Source organism: Mytilus edulis, chromosome 6 (genome assembly GCF_963676685.1).
Source record: "Mytilus edulis chromosome 6, xbMytEdul2.2, whole genome shotgun sequence".
Lineage (NCBI taxonomy): Eukaryota > Metazoa > Mollusca > Bivalvia > Mytilida > Mytilidae > Mytilus > Mytilus edulis.
This window is the reverse complement of record NC_092349.1, coordinates 70,859,599-70,876,608: the sequence shown is the minus strand read 5'-3', so window position 1 is coordinate 70,876,608 and position 17,010 is coordinate 70,859,599. Positions and strand designations below refer to the sequence as shown.

Below are 17,010 nucleotides of genomic sequence, written 5' to 3'. Positions count from 1 at the left end.
TCTGGAACTAATGAGTATTAGAACTGTTGAAGACTAATGTTTCTGGGGTCACATGGGGATTTAGTTTACATAAAGGTGCGATTTGCAATAATTTTCATGGGAAAAGACTTTCGTATATAAGTTTTGTTTTTTATTTGTATAAAATGAACCAACATATATATACTTGTGAGGGTTTTTTTTTGACAAAAAAAAAAGGCGCGAGCACACACACACATTGTGGAAACCACTGATGATTCAAAAATAAATTTGTTTCAAAAGTTATTGTGTAAGTGACTCTTTCACAAAGTGATACATTTCATACTAATCGTCATTATACATATATGCTTCATGTCGAACACCTTCTGCATTTGATTAGCAGTCTCGAAATGTGTCTAGCATCTAAGTGAAAATTATTGTTGCAGAAATAAAGTTGTATAATTTCATTAGGACAGAATTGGATGAAACCCTGATACCGGTTTTATGTTTCCGTGTTTTAGCATGTTTTCTATATTATCTGTGTTTTCCAGTAATCACTAACGCTCCATGGAATATTGTCAATCTAGCAAAAAAAGTAATTCTCGAATAAACCTCTACATAAAAGTATTGATTTTCTTGAAGTTATCATATTTTATTCTTGTATTCAATTTAGATTGTTCGAAGATCTATAAGAAAAGAAATTAGTTCAGTACTTTTATTAAATCTTTTTTTACATAACAAAAGCCAAGCCTGACACTGGTGTGAAATATGTCTTTTGTTCAATATGCTTGTATCTTTTGGTCTATTTATCAATAACAGTGATTTCCTTTTACTTTTAAATGAACTTAACTTGTTGCAACCACTTTATTTTCAAAGGCGTTTTTCTTCATCTCAAATTGTTTGAATATTGATCATGTAAAAATGAAGAAAGGCTACACGTGTAATATATGGTATGATCGCTCATCTTTCAGAGTATTCAAATACAATGGTTGGATTTGTCGTCGTTACAAAAACAAAGCAGTATCCACTGCAATAAGCTTAAAACGAAAAATTATCATTTAAATCAAGTAGTTATTGCATAGTTCAATGAATCCAGCCTTCTGTAGTGTTGCGAACTAGTTGGTTACCGAATCTCGTTTTTTGCTTTGAATGTATGGCACGGTACATGTTGTCTGATTTGATTTATAAACATGTTGATTTTTCTGCTCAAAGAGGGTTTTTTATGAGTTATATCAGTAAATAATATATTGATTTGAAGGTAATCTAAATGGATGAATAAAACAAGCTGATCTTTGACGCTCAAGCAGTTTTAATTTTTGAGATACAATATCAATGACATATTCAATTTTCGCTAATCAGCAAACGGAAAGGCGTTACCCCTACTTTGTCTCTTGCCATTACAGTGGCGATCGGAATTCATTATACTACAGCTAACGATAACCTTTCAGTTCAGTAGTTGATATAAAACATGAATAAAAAAAAATTCTAGTTCTATTTGTTGTTTTATGTTGATTTTTGTTTGATGTTTCTTTTTTTTTTCATGGGTATTATATGTTCTCGTATCAAATAATTTTTATTGGTTATTTCAATTTTTGTCTTTTCACGATTAAAAGTGGATGATCTTATATAAAGCCTAGAAAACGGATTTAAATGTCATTCCTTACCTGTTCAGTGGCGGATCCAGGGGAGGGTTCCGGTGTTGGAACCCCCTTTTTATCAATGCATTTGAATGGGGACATATAGTTGGAACACCCCCACCCCCTTGGTCCTGTGTTGGGATCCCCTTTTAAAATGGCTGGAGCCGCCCCTGCTGTTATACGGGTCAGTTTAGAGACAAAGGGAAGCATTTTGCTCAAAATTGAGAAGCTCTCTATCTCTCCTGTTGTTAATCTACTTAGTATGTAATATAACAGTTGTCAAAGTTAATAATGATTACCACCATGTGTAAGTTATAACTGGGCATTTTATGAGGAGAAGCATCATGTGTAATGTGTACATGGTTTGCAAAAGTAAAATTGTGATTGATACATGGTCAAGCTGTAATTCACTATTAATAAAGCAATAGTTATGCATTTTCATGCAATGTGGCTCTCCTCGAAAGAAAACAGATTTCACACGTATTAGATAAAACTGTCAATAGAGGTCGTTCCAAAACCTTTTATCTGGTGGAGGGACATTATAAACGTCTGAAAGATATTTGGCGCCCGTCAAACCGGAAACAAACGTTCAAGAAATAGGAACCCTTTAGATTATTTCAAACATTTACTATATAGCGACAGTTCTTGTTTAAACACGTGGCTTGCTTTAACGTCTGCGTTCTCTCCTTTTTATAGAATGAAGAAGTATTTCGAGAAATTGTCAATTCCAAATATTAAACAGTCATCAACAATTTAATTAAAGTGCTTAGTTAAAATCTTTTAAAAAATTATATATTAATTTGAATGAGGAAATATTGTAAAGTGGAGGAAGAAGAATAAGTGAAGAGGTTTTGTGAATAAAGCTCCAGCTGGAGGCTGGATAAATATACACATGTTAGAAAAATACGTATAGCTTGTACAATTTAAGTGGTCTCTTAACCATCAAAAAGTGCGACATGATATCACTTAGATATTTTCTACACATGTATAGTACAGTAAAACCTGTATAAAAATCAGGTTTGACTGTAGTAGTGAATCATACTTTGCCGTGAAGCAAAATTGGTAATGCGTCCTACCTGTTACACGAAAAGTAGATCAAATATCATTTTACTATTAGTTATATGTTTCATGTTAAGTGTTTTAACATCTTTATATAATTGTGCATGTTAGATATATACATGTATATAATTCTGTAATTTATTGTAGTTAATTAGATTTAGTTGAGAATTTATTCGATAGTTGTAAAACATTTGACTACACTGTATGTGGTATATAACTAAATGTCTTTGTGTAAACCGAAAATATCTTTTAAAACTTTTCACTGAACGCACAGTTATTGCAATGCATATAGACTTGTCTGCACTATACAAATATTTTGTCAAAAAGTCACGAACCAGCGTTTGTCTATTTTTCATATTAACAAACGAAAAAGTTTTTTTTTCTTCTTCCAAAATTTTTATGATCATATGTATAACGCTTTCATGTCAAAATAACTTTTGAACACATTTTTATCAAATTCTATGAGATTAGTTATTTTCTTCTTCCAAGCATTTGAAAATAAAGATTTAAAAGTGAAAGCTGTGCCAGTCTCAAGCTAGGAACCTCTTCAATGGATGTGCAACGTCATATCTAATGCTATTTTTTTTATTTTTTTTTATTTTGAGATTTTGAATGATTCTACTATAACTGATTAATACACAAGTTTCCCAGCTGAAGACTGTTTGTTTCTCCCTAGATGTTTTGTTATTGATGTCGCTTGATGTCCGTTTCGTTAACGTCTTCTCCATGCATCGGTGCACGTCTTCTTTAATTCAAACTTCAAATTGTCCTGCCAAAACAGATGCCATGCAAACTAATATATTTGACCACACTTGATCGTAGAACCATTATATAAGTAAATGATAGATCAGAGGCCAATACAGCAGATCGTTACCTTGAGAAATAACATTGTCACTCAGCCGAGTCAAAGCCGAGGTTGACACATGTTTTCCCGTGAGATGCAACGATTCGCTCCATTTCCCTCTATAGCTATATTTCTTATCAGATTTATTAAACTGAATGTTATGTAATTATTGTCTTTTTAACTACTGATATTTATTTTGCCAGCTTGTTATTAGTAACATGTACATCAGTTGCTACCCGTTGAGCAATCTATGAAATACCAAACTACCTTTAAATCAACCAATGAAAAACTATATTGAATCAAACAAAATATCACATGTTTTTGCCATGTTATTGTTTATAAGCTTCTTCACATCAACAGTATCACAAAATTCATTCAAAAACATAAACATTTTTTAAAACGATGAGGCTGTGTTGAGATTTTCAGATTTTCCCCTATTTTGTTTCATTTTGTCACAGTTACACAACAGCTCTCTCTTTTTCAGAATCACAAACTACACTCCTGATTTACCTCAAAGTACAGTAAGACGTGCAATAACCGAAGCTTTCAAGGTATGGGAAGGTGTAACAGACCTTCGGTTCACCGAAGTTGGAGGTGGAGATGCTGATATCATTATACAGTTCGCCAGACTATATCATCAAGATGGTTATCCTTTCGATGGCAAAGGTATGCGATTGAATAGATTTCACCACATTAGGGCCCTAGGAGGGCATATAGCTTATAAAAAATATCATTATAAACGATAACATATGCAAGCAATCTAGACAATAGATGATCAATAGATGTAACATGAATATCATGAAAATACAATTATAAAGTAGGGAATTTCCCTTTAAGCATCGATTCCTGTAGTTTCTGCCTATTCGTCGCACTATTTTTTGGGGGTAAATTTTCCATAATAGAAAATAATAAAATACCATGAACAGCATGGAAACAAATGGATCTAATTTGATAATTTTGCAGAAATAACCACACTGAAAGGAATTGCACGACTCTGATGCCTCTTTAACATTGATATATTGTGACATTTTTATCAAGCGACACATTGAAAACAAGGCCAGCTCGAGATAACATACCGTCATATCGGTGTTATCTCATAAAGAAAAAAAACTTGTCACTTATTTTTAAGAATCTTTTAACATTTCTTGCGTGTATAACTAAAACTTATTTTATTTGCAGGTTTAGTTTTAGCCCATGCCTTTTTCCCAGGGACAGATAAAGGCGGTGACACCCATTTTGATGATGACGAAACCTGGACTTTTAACTCCGATTCTGATGGTATCTATACTTCTTTTTCTATACTTATACAATTGTTGATGTACAGCTATATCATCGTAGAGAAGTTGAAAAACAAACGTAAAACAAATTAAATTGAGAGTAAAATACTGAATTCAAAAATGCATAATGACCCATAGTTGTTAATTTGTGTCATTTTGGTCTCTTGTTGAGAGTTGTCTCATTGGCAATCATACCACATCTTCTTTTTTTATATAAAAATAAAAGATGTGTTATGATTGCAAATGACATAAGTTTTCAACAAGGACTCATAAAGTTCAAATGAAGTTGATGTCATATGCTATCATAAGCAACCGTACGGCCTTCGACAATGAAAAATTATTTTCGGCTGTGGATTCCAAGCATGTTGCAAATCCCTGAGAATGTTTGAAGATCCAGTGCATTAAATAAACATGTGTTGATTTATTTTGATCAACTGCTAGAAAATCGGTAAACACATAAATAGTTTTTGTGTATGGCAATCCTAATTACTAACCGCTGGTCCCACAAGTTAGAAATGACATCATATGATCAAATAACTGCATTAGTAAATTGACAAATTTATCAATAAATGCCATGTTCATTAAGTGCTTAGTTATTGATGAAAAAATGAAATATTTAACTTCAATGTTTTTTCTCTGGTATGTACAATTGCAAAACTGAACGGAAATCAATAGTAACATCTGGTTACCGAGACAGACACCTTGATTTTATATATATGTACCTGGCGAAATAGGTTATCGTACAACCAGGAACTGGCACTAATTCATCAATTGTAGGAAGTGCGTTGGCATTGCTTTGTCTTAATTGAAATGACAGATTAGAATTAAGAAACAAAGGTCTTTAGAAAAATAAAGTTCTTTGATGAAAATCTGTTGATTATCGACTGGCTGTATTTGATACAGATAAAATCGTATCCAGATAGAATCCTTTGTCTAGATGAGTAATGTGTAGTGTATAATTTAGTCATCACTTATGATAAACCTTAACAGATCATAAGTCAAAAGTAATAATTAAAAGAAAGCAAGTTTGAAACCAATAAAACTACGGTTAATTCTTAATTAACACCAGTATGAGGTACATTTGGGTTAAGAAGAAAAATAAATCAAATTTTTGTTTTCATATTTGGATTTTACATTTATTGTTAGTTTAAATGATGAGTTATTGTACAAATACATGGGGAAATAATATCCCTTCTTTAAAGATTTTCTACATGAAATTGAGAATGGAAATTCAACATGCCTTTACGTAACTGAAAATATCTTAAAAAATGTACGAACTAGCTGTCAGTAAACTGCGAGTATACTCTCATATCTGCACCTCGTGGTTTTTTGTTGTTGTTGTTGGGATGTACAAATACCAGTCCACGTCCACTTGTATTTTTATCCATCTGATGAGTTAAGCCTTTTTCAACTGATTTTATAGTTCGTTCTTATGTTGTACCATAGATGTAATATGAATGCATGGGTATTACATCTATGGTTGTACTGTTATACCACTGTCCCAGGTAAGGGGGAGGGTTAGGATCCCGCTAACATGATTAACCCCGCCACATTCTGTATGTTTGTGCCTGTCCCAAGTCAGGAGCCTGTAATTCAGTAGTTGTCGTTTGACTGTTTATGTGTTACATATTTGTTTTTCCTTCATTTTATGTACATAAATGAGGCCGTTAGTTTTCTCGTTTGAATTGTTTTACATTGTCATTTCGGGGCCTTTTATAGCCGACTATGCGGTATGGGCTTTGCTATTGTCGAAGGCCGTATGCTCTATAGTTGTTAATCTCTGTGTCATTTTGGTCTCTCGTGGAGAGTTATCTCATTGGCAATCATACCACATCTTCTTCTTTTATATGAAACCCGAGTTCATTTAAAAAATACTGCCAGAAGAAAAATTACTGCATCACAACAGTTCTGTCGTCTCATTTGAAATAATAGTAAATTGCCTATACTTACTGTACATACACTCATCATTGAAGCAATATCGTGTGTATTGTATTGCATTCACAGACTAATATTGAGTAGACTTCACTTGTGGTTTCATTGATGTTTTCTTTTTCGTCTCTTTTCATTATACTTTCAATGGTATTCAATGTAATACTAAAATGGTCCCATTTTTAATTTTAGGAGTGGACTTGTTTATGGTAGCAGCCCACGAGTTCGGTCATGCCCTAGGTCTCAGCCATAGCAACCAGCCTGGAGCCCTCATGTATCCATGGTACCAAGGTTACATTCCAAACTTCCGACTTCCACATGACGATATACAAGGGATTCAGACTCTTTATGGTAAGTACACCTACATATTATAGAGTTAAATCCCGAACCTTTGACTTCCAAATGACAAATGACTCAATCGTTAAAGATTAAAATTGAAAGTTTATGCTGCCTATAAGACAGAAAGTAATTATATCATCGCAAAAACGTTTCTTGGTTTTCTGGTGAACATGAAAAATATAGTGAGTATACTAACAAATTGATAATTTTACTCTTATGTCCAATCATAGGATTATTTAAAGTAGATTTTTTAACTGTTTAGGCATTTTCGTATTCTGTGGTTTCAAATTTGTTTTTTATGACTAAGATGTATTGTTTGTCAATAATGAAAGCAAAAAAAGATTTGACATTGTAAACAAAACCTCATGACTAACTGATTGAAACTGAAATTTACGTTAATACGAATTTGATCTTTACTTTCATTTGATACATTATGTAATTGACAGGTGGTAAATCTGGCGGCTATAGACCCCCAACAAAAGACAGACCCGTCACTCCTCGCTATCAGCCTCAACCATCAACACCTAGACCACGTCAAACAACAAGGAGACCACGCGTTGATGGGACCACTATTAACCCTTGTGAACATGCGTTTGAAGCCATTGCTGTTCTTCGTCAAGAAGTTTTCTTATTCATGGGTCAGGTATGTTGTGTTAATGTTATAGTGGAGGATCCAATTGGATGGGGTGAAACCGAGAGTGAAACGTCTTGTTTGACATTCAATTCATTTGAATAGGGATCTATAGTTGGACCCCCGACACACAAACATACACACATCTTTTGTGTTATGTTTATAAAGGTAAATTCCAGCTAAAATGCCATGGGTTTTCTATAATTTGAATATAATCTTCATACTGATCTTAATGTACATTTGAATATCGATAACTTGAAAAATCTTAAAATTCTTATTAAACACAATTTAATATGATTAAAGAACAAAGTCTTCTAAATATGATATGTTGTGCAATTATCACTGGCCAAAAGAACAGAAAACATAAACGAAAAACAGAACAAATATTATAGTGTTAGATACAGCTATACTACATGTAGCCGAATATAATATCTCCAAGTTAAATATACAAAGTATCATAATTAAGAAACCTTATAAACTTGTTGACATTTGCAGTTTTATAGGTGACTGTTGACGTATGTAACTTTATAGTTGCTTATCTCGACGTTTTTATATCTAAATTTAGTGTTCCCATTAATGAATATTATTACTATAAACTTAAGTCTATAGTATCGTGGATAAAGCTATCTATATACACATTGTTTTATATGGTGCAGTTGGCGCTTAGGTAAAAGTTTTATCATTGACAAAACCTTGAAGACAAGTATAGGTTGATCATATACCTTTTTTAGTTTCAGTCAGGGCAAATGTTTAGCATCGTTGCTTTGTACTATTTAAAAGAAAAAAAGAAATTAAAATTTGATTGAAATCTAGACGTACGTATCTTAATCCTTCTAAAATCAATGATAAAAAAAAATATGCCCCACCTGACGCTTACGAAAGATGCTTGTTGGTTGTCTAAAAGTGTGCAGTTTTCCTGTATGTGTTTTGTGGGACATGTCATCTTCGCTAGCCAATGGTTACAATTCATTCCCATTCTATCCCGGAGGAGAGGAGGGGCATGTGTGATGGATTGTAACCCTAGGAAAGCGAAGATGGGGTTTTGTGGGAATGTTCGGTTTCTGTGTAATTGTTTTTTAAACATGCAAAATTTCTTTAATTTGTATCAAAATCCGTACAAAAGTTTTTTTAATTTACTTTATTAAGCTCGATGATGGTGGTGTTTGTCTAGATTGACTGGCTAAACAGCCCTCGCAAGGTCTGTTTGTCTACATTTACTGGCTAAACAGCCCTCACAAGGTCTGTTTGTCTACATTGACTGGCTAAACAGCCCTCGCAAGGTCAGTTTGCGTTCAGTACATGCATTTTTGAAAGTATATTTAGGTGGTTCAACTATTGCATTCTGTTTACAGACATTTTGGCGGTTAGACTCACGAGGTATTATCCAAGGCAAGCCAACAGAGATTCACTCCTTCTGGTATGGTTTCCCTGACACAGCTGATCATGTTGACGCAGTTTTTGAGCGGAAGAGCGACGGGAGGATTCTATTTTTCTTAGGTATAATATAAATGTTATATACAGTAATTTGATTGACAGGATTTCCTATACATGTAGACATAAGTTTGACATCTGGCGCGTAGATATAATAAGGGCCGCATTATCTCAAGGTTAATTTTGTAAAGAGGTATCTTATAATAAATTGGTTAATACCACTTTAAAAGTTTTGATGAAAAGAATATCTTCTGGCAAATTCAAAGATAACTTTCTGCAAATTACAGCAATTAATGCATATGAACCCTTATTCTTAACCAGTAATTTTAAATAGAATCGTTGTACCATTTTTAAACCGCCACCTTGTTTTAAGGCACCGTGACGATTCCAATAGCAAAATCAAAAATATTTCATGAAACCTCACGTTATCGTACTGATTTCACATTTCATACATATTGTATTTATTGTTTAATTTATTGGGTAATAACTTGAATATAAATTAGTATAAAATCCAGAAGTTAGAAATCTGTAACACAAAAAATATGAGTTCATTTAAACAACACCCGTTTCAAGATAACTTACAGATGGAACACTCGGACTGGAAAGACATGTAAAGTTCCGGTGTATGTAGTCCAGCTGCTGAGGTCAATTTATTGATCACTAAAATATGGTAAAAGCATGAAATTTTGCACAGCGTTAGTTTTAATGATTAAAAGTATTTTTGAATATGGAATCATAAAAAAAAATCCTTCATGACCGCCAAATTCAAAATGGCCACATATAGTTTAGAGTCTTTTCTATTTGTCCCTTTATGGTAAAAGCATGAAGCTTTTGCTAATGAGCATGAAGTCAAAATACTAACTGAACTAAGAAAATCAAAACATTTGTGATGAACTATTCTGGAATTTTTTGAAAAAAATAATGACTATGATCTGCAAGTTAGTACTGACAATTGTCAATTTACTGTGGTTTAGTAATTTCCTACTCTCAAAACATGCGTCCATTTACCTTTCAGGCGACAAGTTTTGGACTTTCAATGGCAACAGTCTTATACCAGGCCATCCTAAGACCGGCATACCCCTCACAGAACTAGGCCTCCCGGCAGACGTAAAGAAGATCGATGCTGTTTTTGTTTGGGGTTTCAACAACAGGACCTATATTATTAGTGGCGACATGTATTGGAAGCTCAACGAGAAGAACGACTTTATAGAACCAGACTACCCACGTGACATGAGCATCTGGCGGAAGGTTCCGGTTCCATTGGATTCCGCGTTTAAATATTGGGATGGTAAGTCCTTCTATCATTTTTTAGTAGAAATAACGGTAAATTAAATGTACTTGCCACTGGTTTAGAAGATTTGTATCAACCAGTATATAAATAAGAGTATATCAATAATGCAAGTACTCACAATGGTTTGCGAGTAAATGAAATAAAAAAACAAACTTATAACTGTGTTTTCGAGGAGGATAATACTGCTTTGTTTAATAGATTTAAAATAAAAGGTAATCTAATTGTTCTCTATTAAATGGATTTTACAGTTAACTTGAAACAAACTATTGATTGGTTTTATTGTTTATAAATGATAACAAACATTGAGACAAAGAATATCATTTTGAACAAACTAGTTGGTTATAATTTTCTATTATGATCGAACAGCTATCTTTATATATGTTAAAATCAATAAAAGTTGAGAAAGTATGTGTTTCAAATTAAGCCCTTTAAGTTGAGCAGCTTTATAAATAGTCTGATGCATGTTAAAATTTGACAAGATTAATGTACATCGATATGATTATAAGCTAGGGCTAAACCTTAAAACCAATTTTATGTTGAACAGGAAGGACATAAAATAAGCCATACATTTGTTTTAGACATACTTTTTATATAAATTTCTCTGTAGACATCTTTCTTAGGTTTCATTCTTTGAAGTTAATCGATGATATCGTTTAGTTTATCTTAGGAAATGATTGATATATAAACAGACATGTAGAAAAACGCTGATCTTCCTAGGTGTTTAGAAATATTTATAAGCAAAAAATCTTAATTACAGAAAAGTGTATTGATAAGATTTAACAATGAAGATTATTATCACCGGATTGTTGCAAATTTTGAGCAATTGGACTTATGCCACAATATGAGCAAAAACTGCTTAAACGTGAGGAGCTCGTGAATCCCTCCCCATCCCAACCCGGTTTGTCATGCTGTCTCGTCATTTGTGTGATATTGTGCATGGACAAATGATGGAAATTGTTCTTGGTATTGATGTCGTCTTCTCTTGGTAATGGGTATTGTTAATCATTGATAACGGATACACCATCCGATCCCCTTGAAAACAAAAACAAAACAAAGTTCACATCGAAGTCGAAGGGAAGATTAGCCATTGACTGTCAACTTCAAATCGTCGTGACCCATCCCCCTAAAAAGAAAACAAACATCGGAGATTTCCTAGCCTGGTGTGTAATGTCTCTATGGTTTTGGCTTGTAATATCAGATTACACCTTTGGTATCCTCATGTTTTTTAAATGAACCTTGGATTACTTTTCACATTGGTTTTGGATGCTATTAAATGTTATTTTTTCAGTCAAAGATGTCATTTTCTCTTTCAGGAAAAACGTATTTTTTCAAAGGACAATTTTATTACCAGTTCAACGACAAGAAGATGCGAGTGCAGAAAGGTTATCCAAAGTTGATTAAGAAACATTGGTTGGGTTGTGACACTTATGACAAAAACTCTTACAAGTCAGTAGAATCCATAAAATCGCCAGGCGAAAGTGGTAGTGCCAGTGTATTCCCATCATTAACAATAATTTTAACACTTATTTTGTCTGTAAGTTCATTCTATCATTAATGTTTGTTATAATTATAAACTTAGTGCTATTGAAATAATATGAACAACATGACTATGCTTGGTCAACATGCATTTGGCCGTTTCAGAATGTAAAGCATCATGGGTAATTTCATTGTTCCGTACCCCAAAATGAAAAAAACTTCACGTCATTGGTTGAATTTTCCTTCATATTTAACCAATCACGACGACGTTTTGGTGTACATTACACAGGATGCATTAGATTCTGAAACGGCGATTTGGTTAATGGTGCTATATATTGATTTTTTCATGCTATTCTTTGCATATTTTTTTTGCAAAGGAGATAGATACTCGAACGAGTGGTTTGTTTGGTGTATTGTGGATATCAGATCAAGTATGATACCGGTGATTTGTGTATTAGAATGAAAGTGTATGTTATCAAAAAGGTTCCCCCTTTTATAATCAAAATACTGTGATGTAGACTCGTAGTTTATTGGCATTATGTATGATAAAGCAAACTCCCACCTGGAGAGGGTAAAACTCGGTTATGGTTCATGATTAGATTATAAAGAAATGCTCGGCAAGTCTCGATTGGATACAATTTGTTTTCAAGCGAATAATGTAGTAGAATCTATCAAGTCTAATCAATTTAGCAATGTTTTAGCAAAATATTAGTCATTGAATTTGTACATCTTGACGAGGTTTACAAAGTATATGTATTACAGTATAAATCTCAATTATGTTAACTGCAAAATTATATTTCCAAAGGCATTTCGAAACGTACTAACAATGGCCAAAATCTAGGTCAGTAGAATCCAATTACTATTTTAGTATTTTTGGTCATCATGCACTTAGTTATAAATTGAGTTAGTTATAAACGAGTTTTACCATATTTTGCCTGTAATTTGCTTATTATTTATAATTTGAAATGTATGAAAGTAATGCAAGTGGTGTTTGTATTTGGGACTATTTATGTTACGTGGTTAATAATTGTATGCTTCCGAGTGTGGATGGATGCCAAGGCAAATTGGTGCACATATTTATATATAAGACATTTACTATCAATCATGGTATTGGTTAAGACTAATTTATCTCATTGTAATGTGAACTTTGCATGTTACAGACCAATTGCCCCAGACATTTTCCCTATCTAGACATAATATGAATAATAAATTGACCAGGTTCATGTCTAATCATATATTATATGGTATAACATTTATAATAATCGATACAGATATTTATTGCTGTATCATATTCTTAAAAGGTTACAGTAATAAACATTAGATAAGTATCCTGATAAACATTTCAAAACTGTCTTTTTAAAAGGTCCCATAAACTAAAAAACAATAGTTTTCATGAATTAAAAATTTGACATATATCACCTTACAACCAATTTGGTAATTAACGTGTCTGTCGTAAAAATATTATAAAAATAACAGAAATAACCATGATTGGAGGCGAAAAAATCATCATGCAACAGTTGAATCTGATAAACAAACTCTTAAAAAATAATCGTTTGATAAGATCAGCGTTTTCATATCATTTCACATCTATATCTGAAGTCATGTCATTATTACAAAAGAGAAAAGACTAATGTTACTTCGAGGGAAATTATGACATAATGTCATTATTGCAGAATTCTCTGAATTGACTCAAATCTAATACCTTCAAAAAATATTTATAAATATTGACCGTTCTATGATTCTTCCATGTTAATTTTTATTTTGGGTTGCTGTCTCGTAATACCCAATGTGTATGCACTACATCTCCATTTTTTATATAAATAATTAAGATAATCAAAGTTTTGTTTTATCTATTGAACATATAATTGAATCATGATACTCTTGAACATTTTGTGATAGATATTCTCCCCCTGTGTTTTATATGTTATCAAATCACTTATATCAATATGATCAATGTACTTGGGAGAATAAACCAAACTGGTAATATTCAGTTTTTATCAATATCGATAAACCAAGCAGAAAATATCGGCATCTTAATTTAATTACTTTGTACAAATCGATACTACCCCACAAAAGTATTAAAAAGTCAGATAATATAAAATTGTATTATGTTTGAGGGGGGTCATGTTATTTATAATGTTAAACATAGAAAGAGATTAAAAAAAAAAATTTCCTTTAGTTAGTTCGAATACTCTTTAAAGTGAATATCTTGAAATTAAATCGAATTTCCTGACATTATATTTTTTTACCCAGAAACAGTCACTAACTTGTATACGATTTACTAAGAATTATGATATAGTCCTTCTATAACGACCGTAAATATCTATATTAAGAGTAACGATGCTTTTAGTGTACATTTGAAGAAATTATTACTTATTTACTCGTTTGCTATGTGATTTTGATACCGCAATATGACTTTACTGTAATGTGCTATTTAAAAGTAGTAATATGTTAATACATATACTCAACAAGACATTAATACTCGTGCTTAACAATTATAGATATTGTAAAACGTTTATATCATTCATTTAATTTTCCTTAAAGGAAATCATCTTTTAATTTTCCATATTCATTCATAAAGTACAATGTACTTTTTACAGACACCCAATAATAAATGTGTGATATCAGTGTTTAGTGCATTTGATACGTGTTCCTAGTATAACCTTCCATGAAATACTAAAGTTCAAAAGTCTTTTACAATTTGAACGTGTTGACATGACAGTGTTAACATTCATAAAGAAAACGAATGAAATAATTGTTTTTGATAAGTCTTGTTGAAATATCAATTAACCAGGGCCAGTTTGAATAAAAATCAAGTTGCCAAAAAAATGTGACTTCCGGTGCAGTATGAGATCAGACCAAGGATCAGACATAGTGCCCTCTTAGTTTAAAATCTAAATAACCTTTGTAATTTACATGGAAATCGGGCCCATTTAGATAAAATCCTTTTGAAATAACTATACGGATATCCACACAAACCGGTCTTCTTTCTAGTGATTTTTCTAGGTATTTTATGATTTAATCACGAATATCACCTGCCTTGACTGTGCTCCTACCATATCATACATTGTAAATAAGTAAACGATGTATTTTTCTTTATTACAAATAGAGAATCTATACGTGATATTTAGTGTGATGTACCCATGAAGTGCCTGTTGATGTATATAATAGAATGCTATCACTGCTTGTTGAAAGTGGAACAGTCCAAATAAAACATTTTGGGAAAGAAATGCATTAAATTTTGACTTCAGATTGACTCTATTTTACTATCAAAACGCATGAAACAAAGACGAAAAATTACAATATATTACCTTGAATTTCAAACTAAATTCTTAAAATTTATTTTTTCCAAAATAATCTCTATTATTGTAAGTAAAAATCTGTATACGTTATAGAAGTGCTCGTTACTTTTTACCAGTAACAGTTTCATTTTCATTGCCCAAAACCATCTTTAGTTTAAATACAAATCTCTATACTGAGTACATGGAAGTATTATAATACTTCATTCTTAGATACAAGGACCTGAAACCGTTTCACTTTCAGTGTGTTTAAGTGGTAGCATTGGGAAAGTTAAAAGTTTTCAATATGTGCAATATTTATTAAACCTCATTATTCATTGTTTTTGTCTTGCCATATTTTATTTACATTTATTATGTAGCTGATGTATAATTCTTTTATGATAAGAAAGTCCCATTATTGTTCTGTTGCCATATATTTATATTATATATATGTATAAACGTATTTTTGTGCCAAATGTAATTTTTTTATTTGTCTTTTAAATCATTTTCAGATAAATTTACAACTTAACAGAAATCCAAACGTATAAGTCATAATACAATTTAACTTAAATACTCATTCATGCAAACTATATACATATATTATATGATTAAACCCATTTCATTGTCGGAGAATGCATGATACATAGAGGATCATAGAGTCATTCCAACATGTCGTGTTATAATAGGATTATAGTCATTAAGGTTCTCGGCTTTATTTAAAACTCCTGCTGGTTAATTCGACATTAAGTACTCTGTCAATCAATCAATACTTAAAAGATGAATCAAAATAAGATAGTATTCTAGTCACATCTTCTAGGGGATAAAAATAGACACAAAGCATTAAAGAGCAGTATTACGATCACGTGTTATATAAACATCCGGGTAACCTTACGCATTCTGCAAAAACTCAGAAAAACAAATGTTATGACAAATCATCTTTTATGGTTTTATTTCCAATTGTTATTGCATTTTTTATCCAGTTTTAATATCTGTCGGTTTTATGTTTGAGTTACACACATTTTAGTGCTTCCTTTCATTGTGTTCAAAGAGAGCTATAAATGTTTTACACAGTTTTATCATGTTCTGTTTTTATAGCACATTTCACATATTCATGATGTTCTAACTATGTTATACCATGCTAATAAACAAATGAAGACTTATATTGTGTTGGTGTTATAAATGTTTAAAGAGCTGAATGGATCTTGAAGAAAGAAAGGGAAAAAACAATCGCATTTTTTATACGACCGCAAAATTTGAAAAAATTTTCGTCGTATATTGCTATCACGTTGGCGTCGTCGTCTGCGTCGTCGTCGTCCGAATACTTTTAGTTTTCGCACTCTAACTTTAGTAAAAGTGAATGGAAATCTATGAAATTTTAACACAAGGTTTATGACCAGAAAAGGAAGGTTGGTATTGATTTTGGGAGTTTTGGTCCCAACATTTTAGGAATTAGGGGCCAAAAAGGGCCCAAATAAGCATCTTCTTGGTTTTCGCACTATAACTTTAGTTTAAGTCAATAGAAATCTATGAAATTTTGACACAAGGTTTATGACCACAAAAGAACGGTTGGGATTGATTTTGGGAGTTTTGGTTTCAACAGTTTAGGAATTAGGGGCCAAAAAAGGGGCCAAATAAGCATTATTCTTGGTTTTCGCACAATAACTTTAGTTTAAGTAAATAAAAATCAATGAAATTTAAACACAATGTTAATGACTACAAAAGGAAGGTTGGTATTGATTTTGGGAGTTTAAGTCCCAACAGTTTAGGAATTAGGGGCCAAAAAGGGACCCAAATAAGCATTTTTCTTGGTTTTCGCACCATAACGTTAGTATAAGTAAATAGAAATCTATGAAATTTAAACAC

General features: G+C 32.2%; 1 protein-coding gene across 2 annotated transcripts in view; it reads left to right on the top strand.

Annotated features, from left to right (window-relative positions):
- LOC139528304 (matrix metalloproteinase-16-like) overlaps positions 1-16,307 on the top strand; it is a 53,399-nt gene extending 37,092 nt beyond the window's left edge. For both annotated transcript variants that reach the window (XM_071324216.1, XM_071324215.1), the window contains 7 exons: positions 3,980-4,161; positions 4,675-4,773; positions 6,894-7,052; positions 7,487-7,683; positions 9,024-9,168; positions 10,118-10,390; positions 11,707-16,307. In XM_071324216.1, the coding sequence (XP_071180317.1) occupies positions 3,980-4,161; positions 4,675-4,773; positions 6,894-7,052; positions 7,487-7,683; positions 9,024-9,168; positions 10,118-10,390; positions 11,707-11,948 (1,297 nt within the window). In that variant the 3' untranslated portion in view covers positions 11,949-16,307. The remainder of the gene's footprint in view (positions 1-3,979; positions 4,162-4,674; positions 4,774-6,893; positions 7,053-7,486; positions 7,684-9,023; positions 9,169-10,117; positions 10,391-11,706) is intronic.
- Positions 16,308-17,010: the final 703 nt, after the last annotated feature.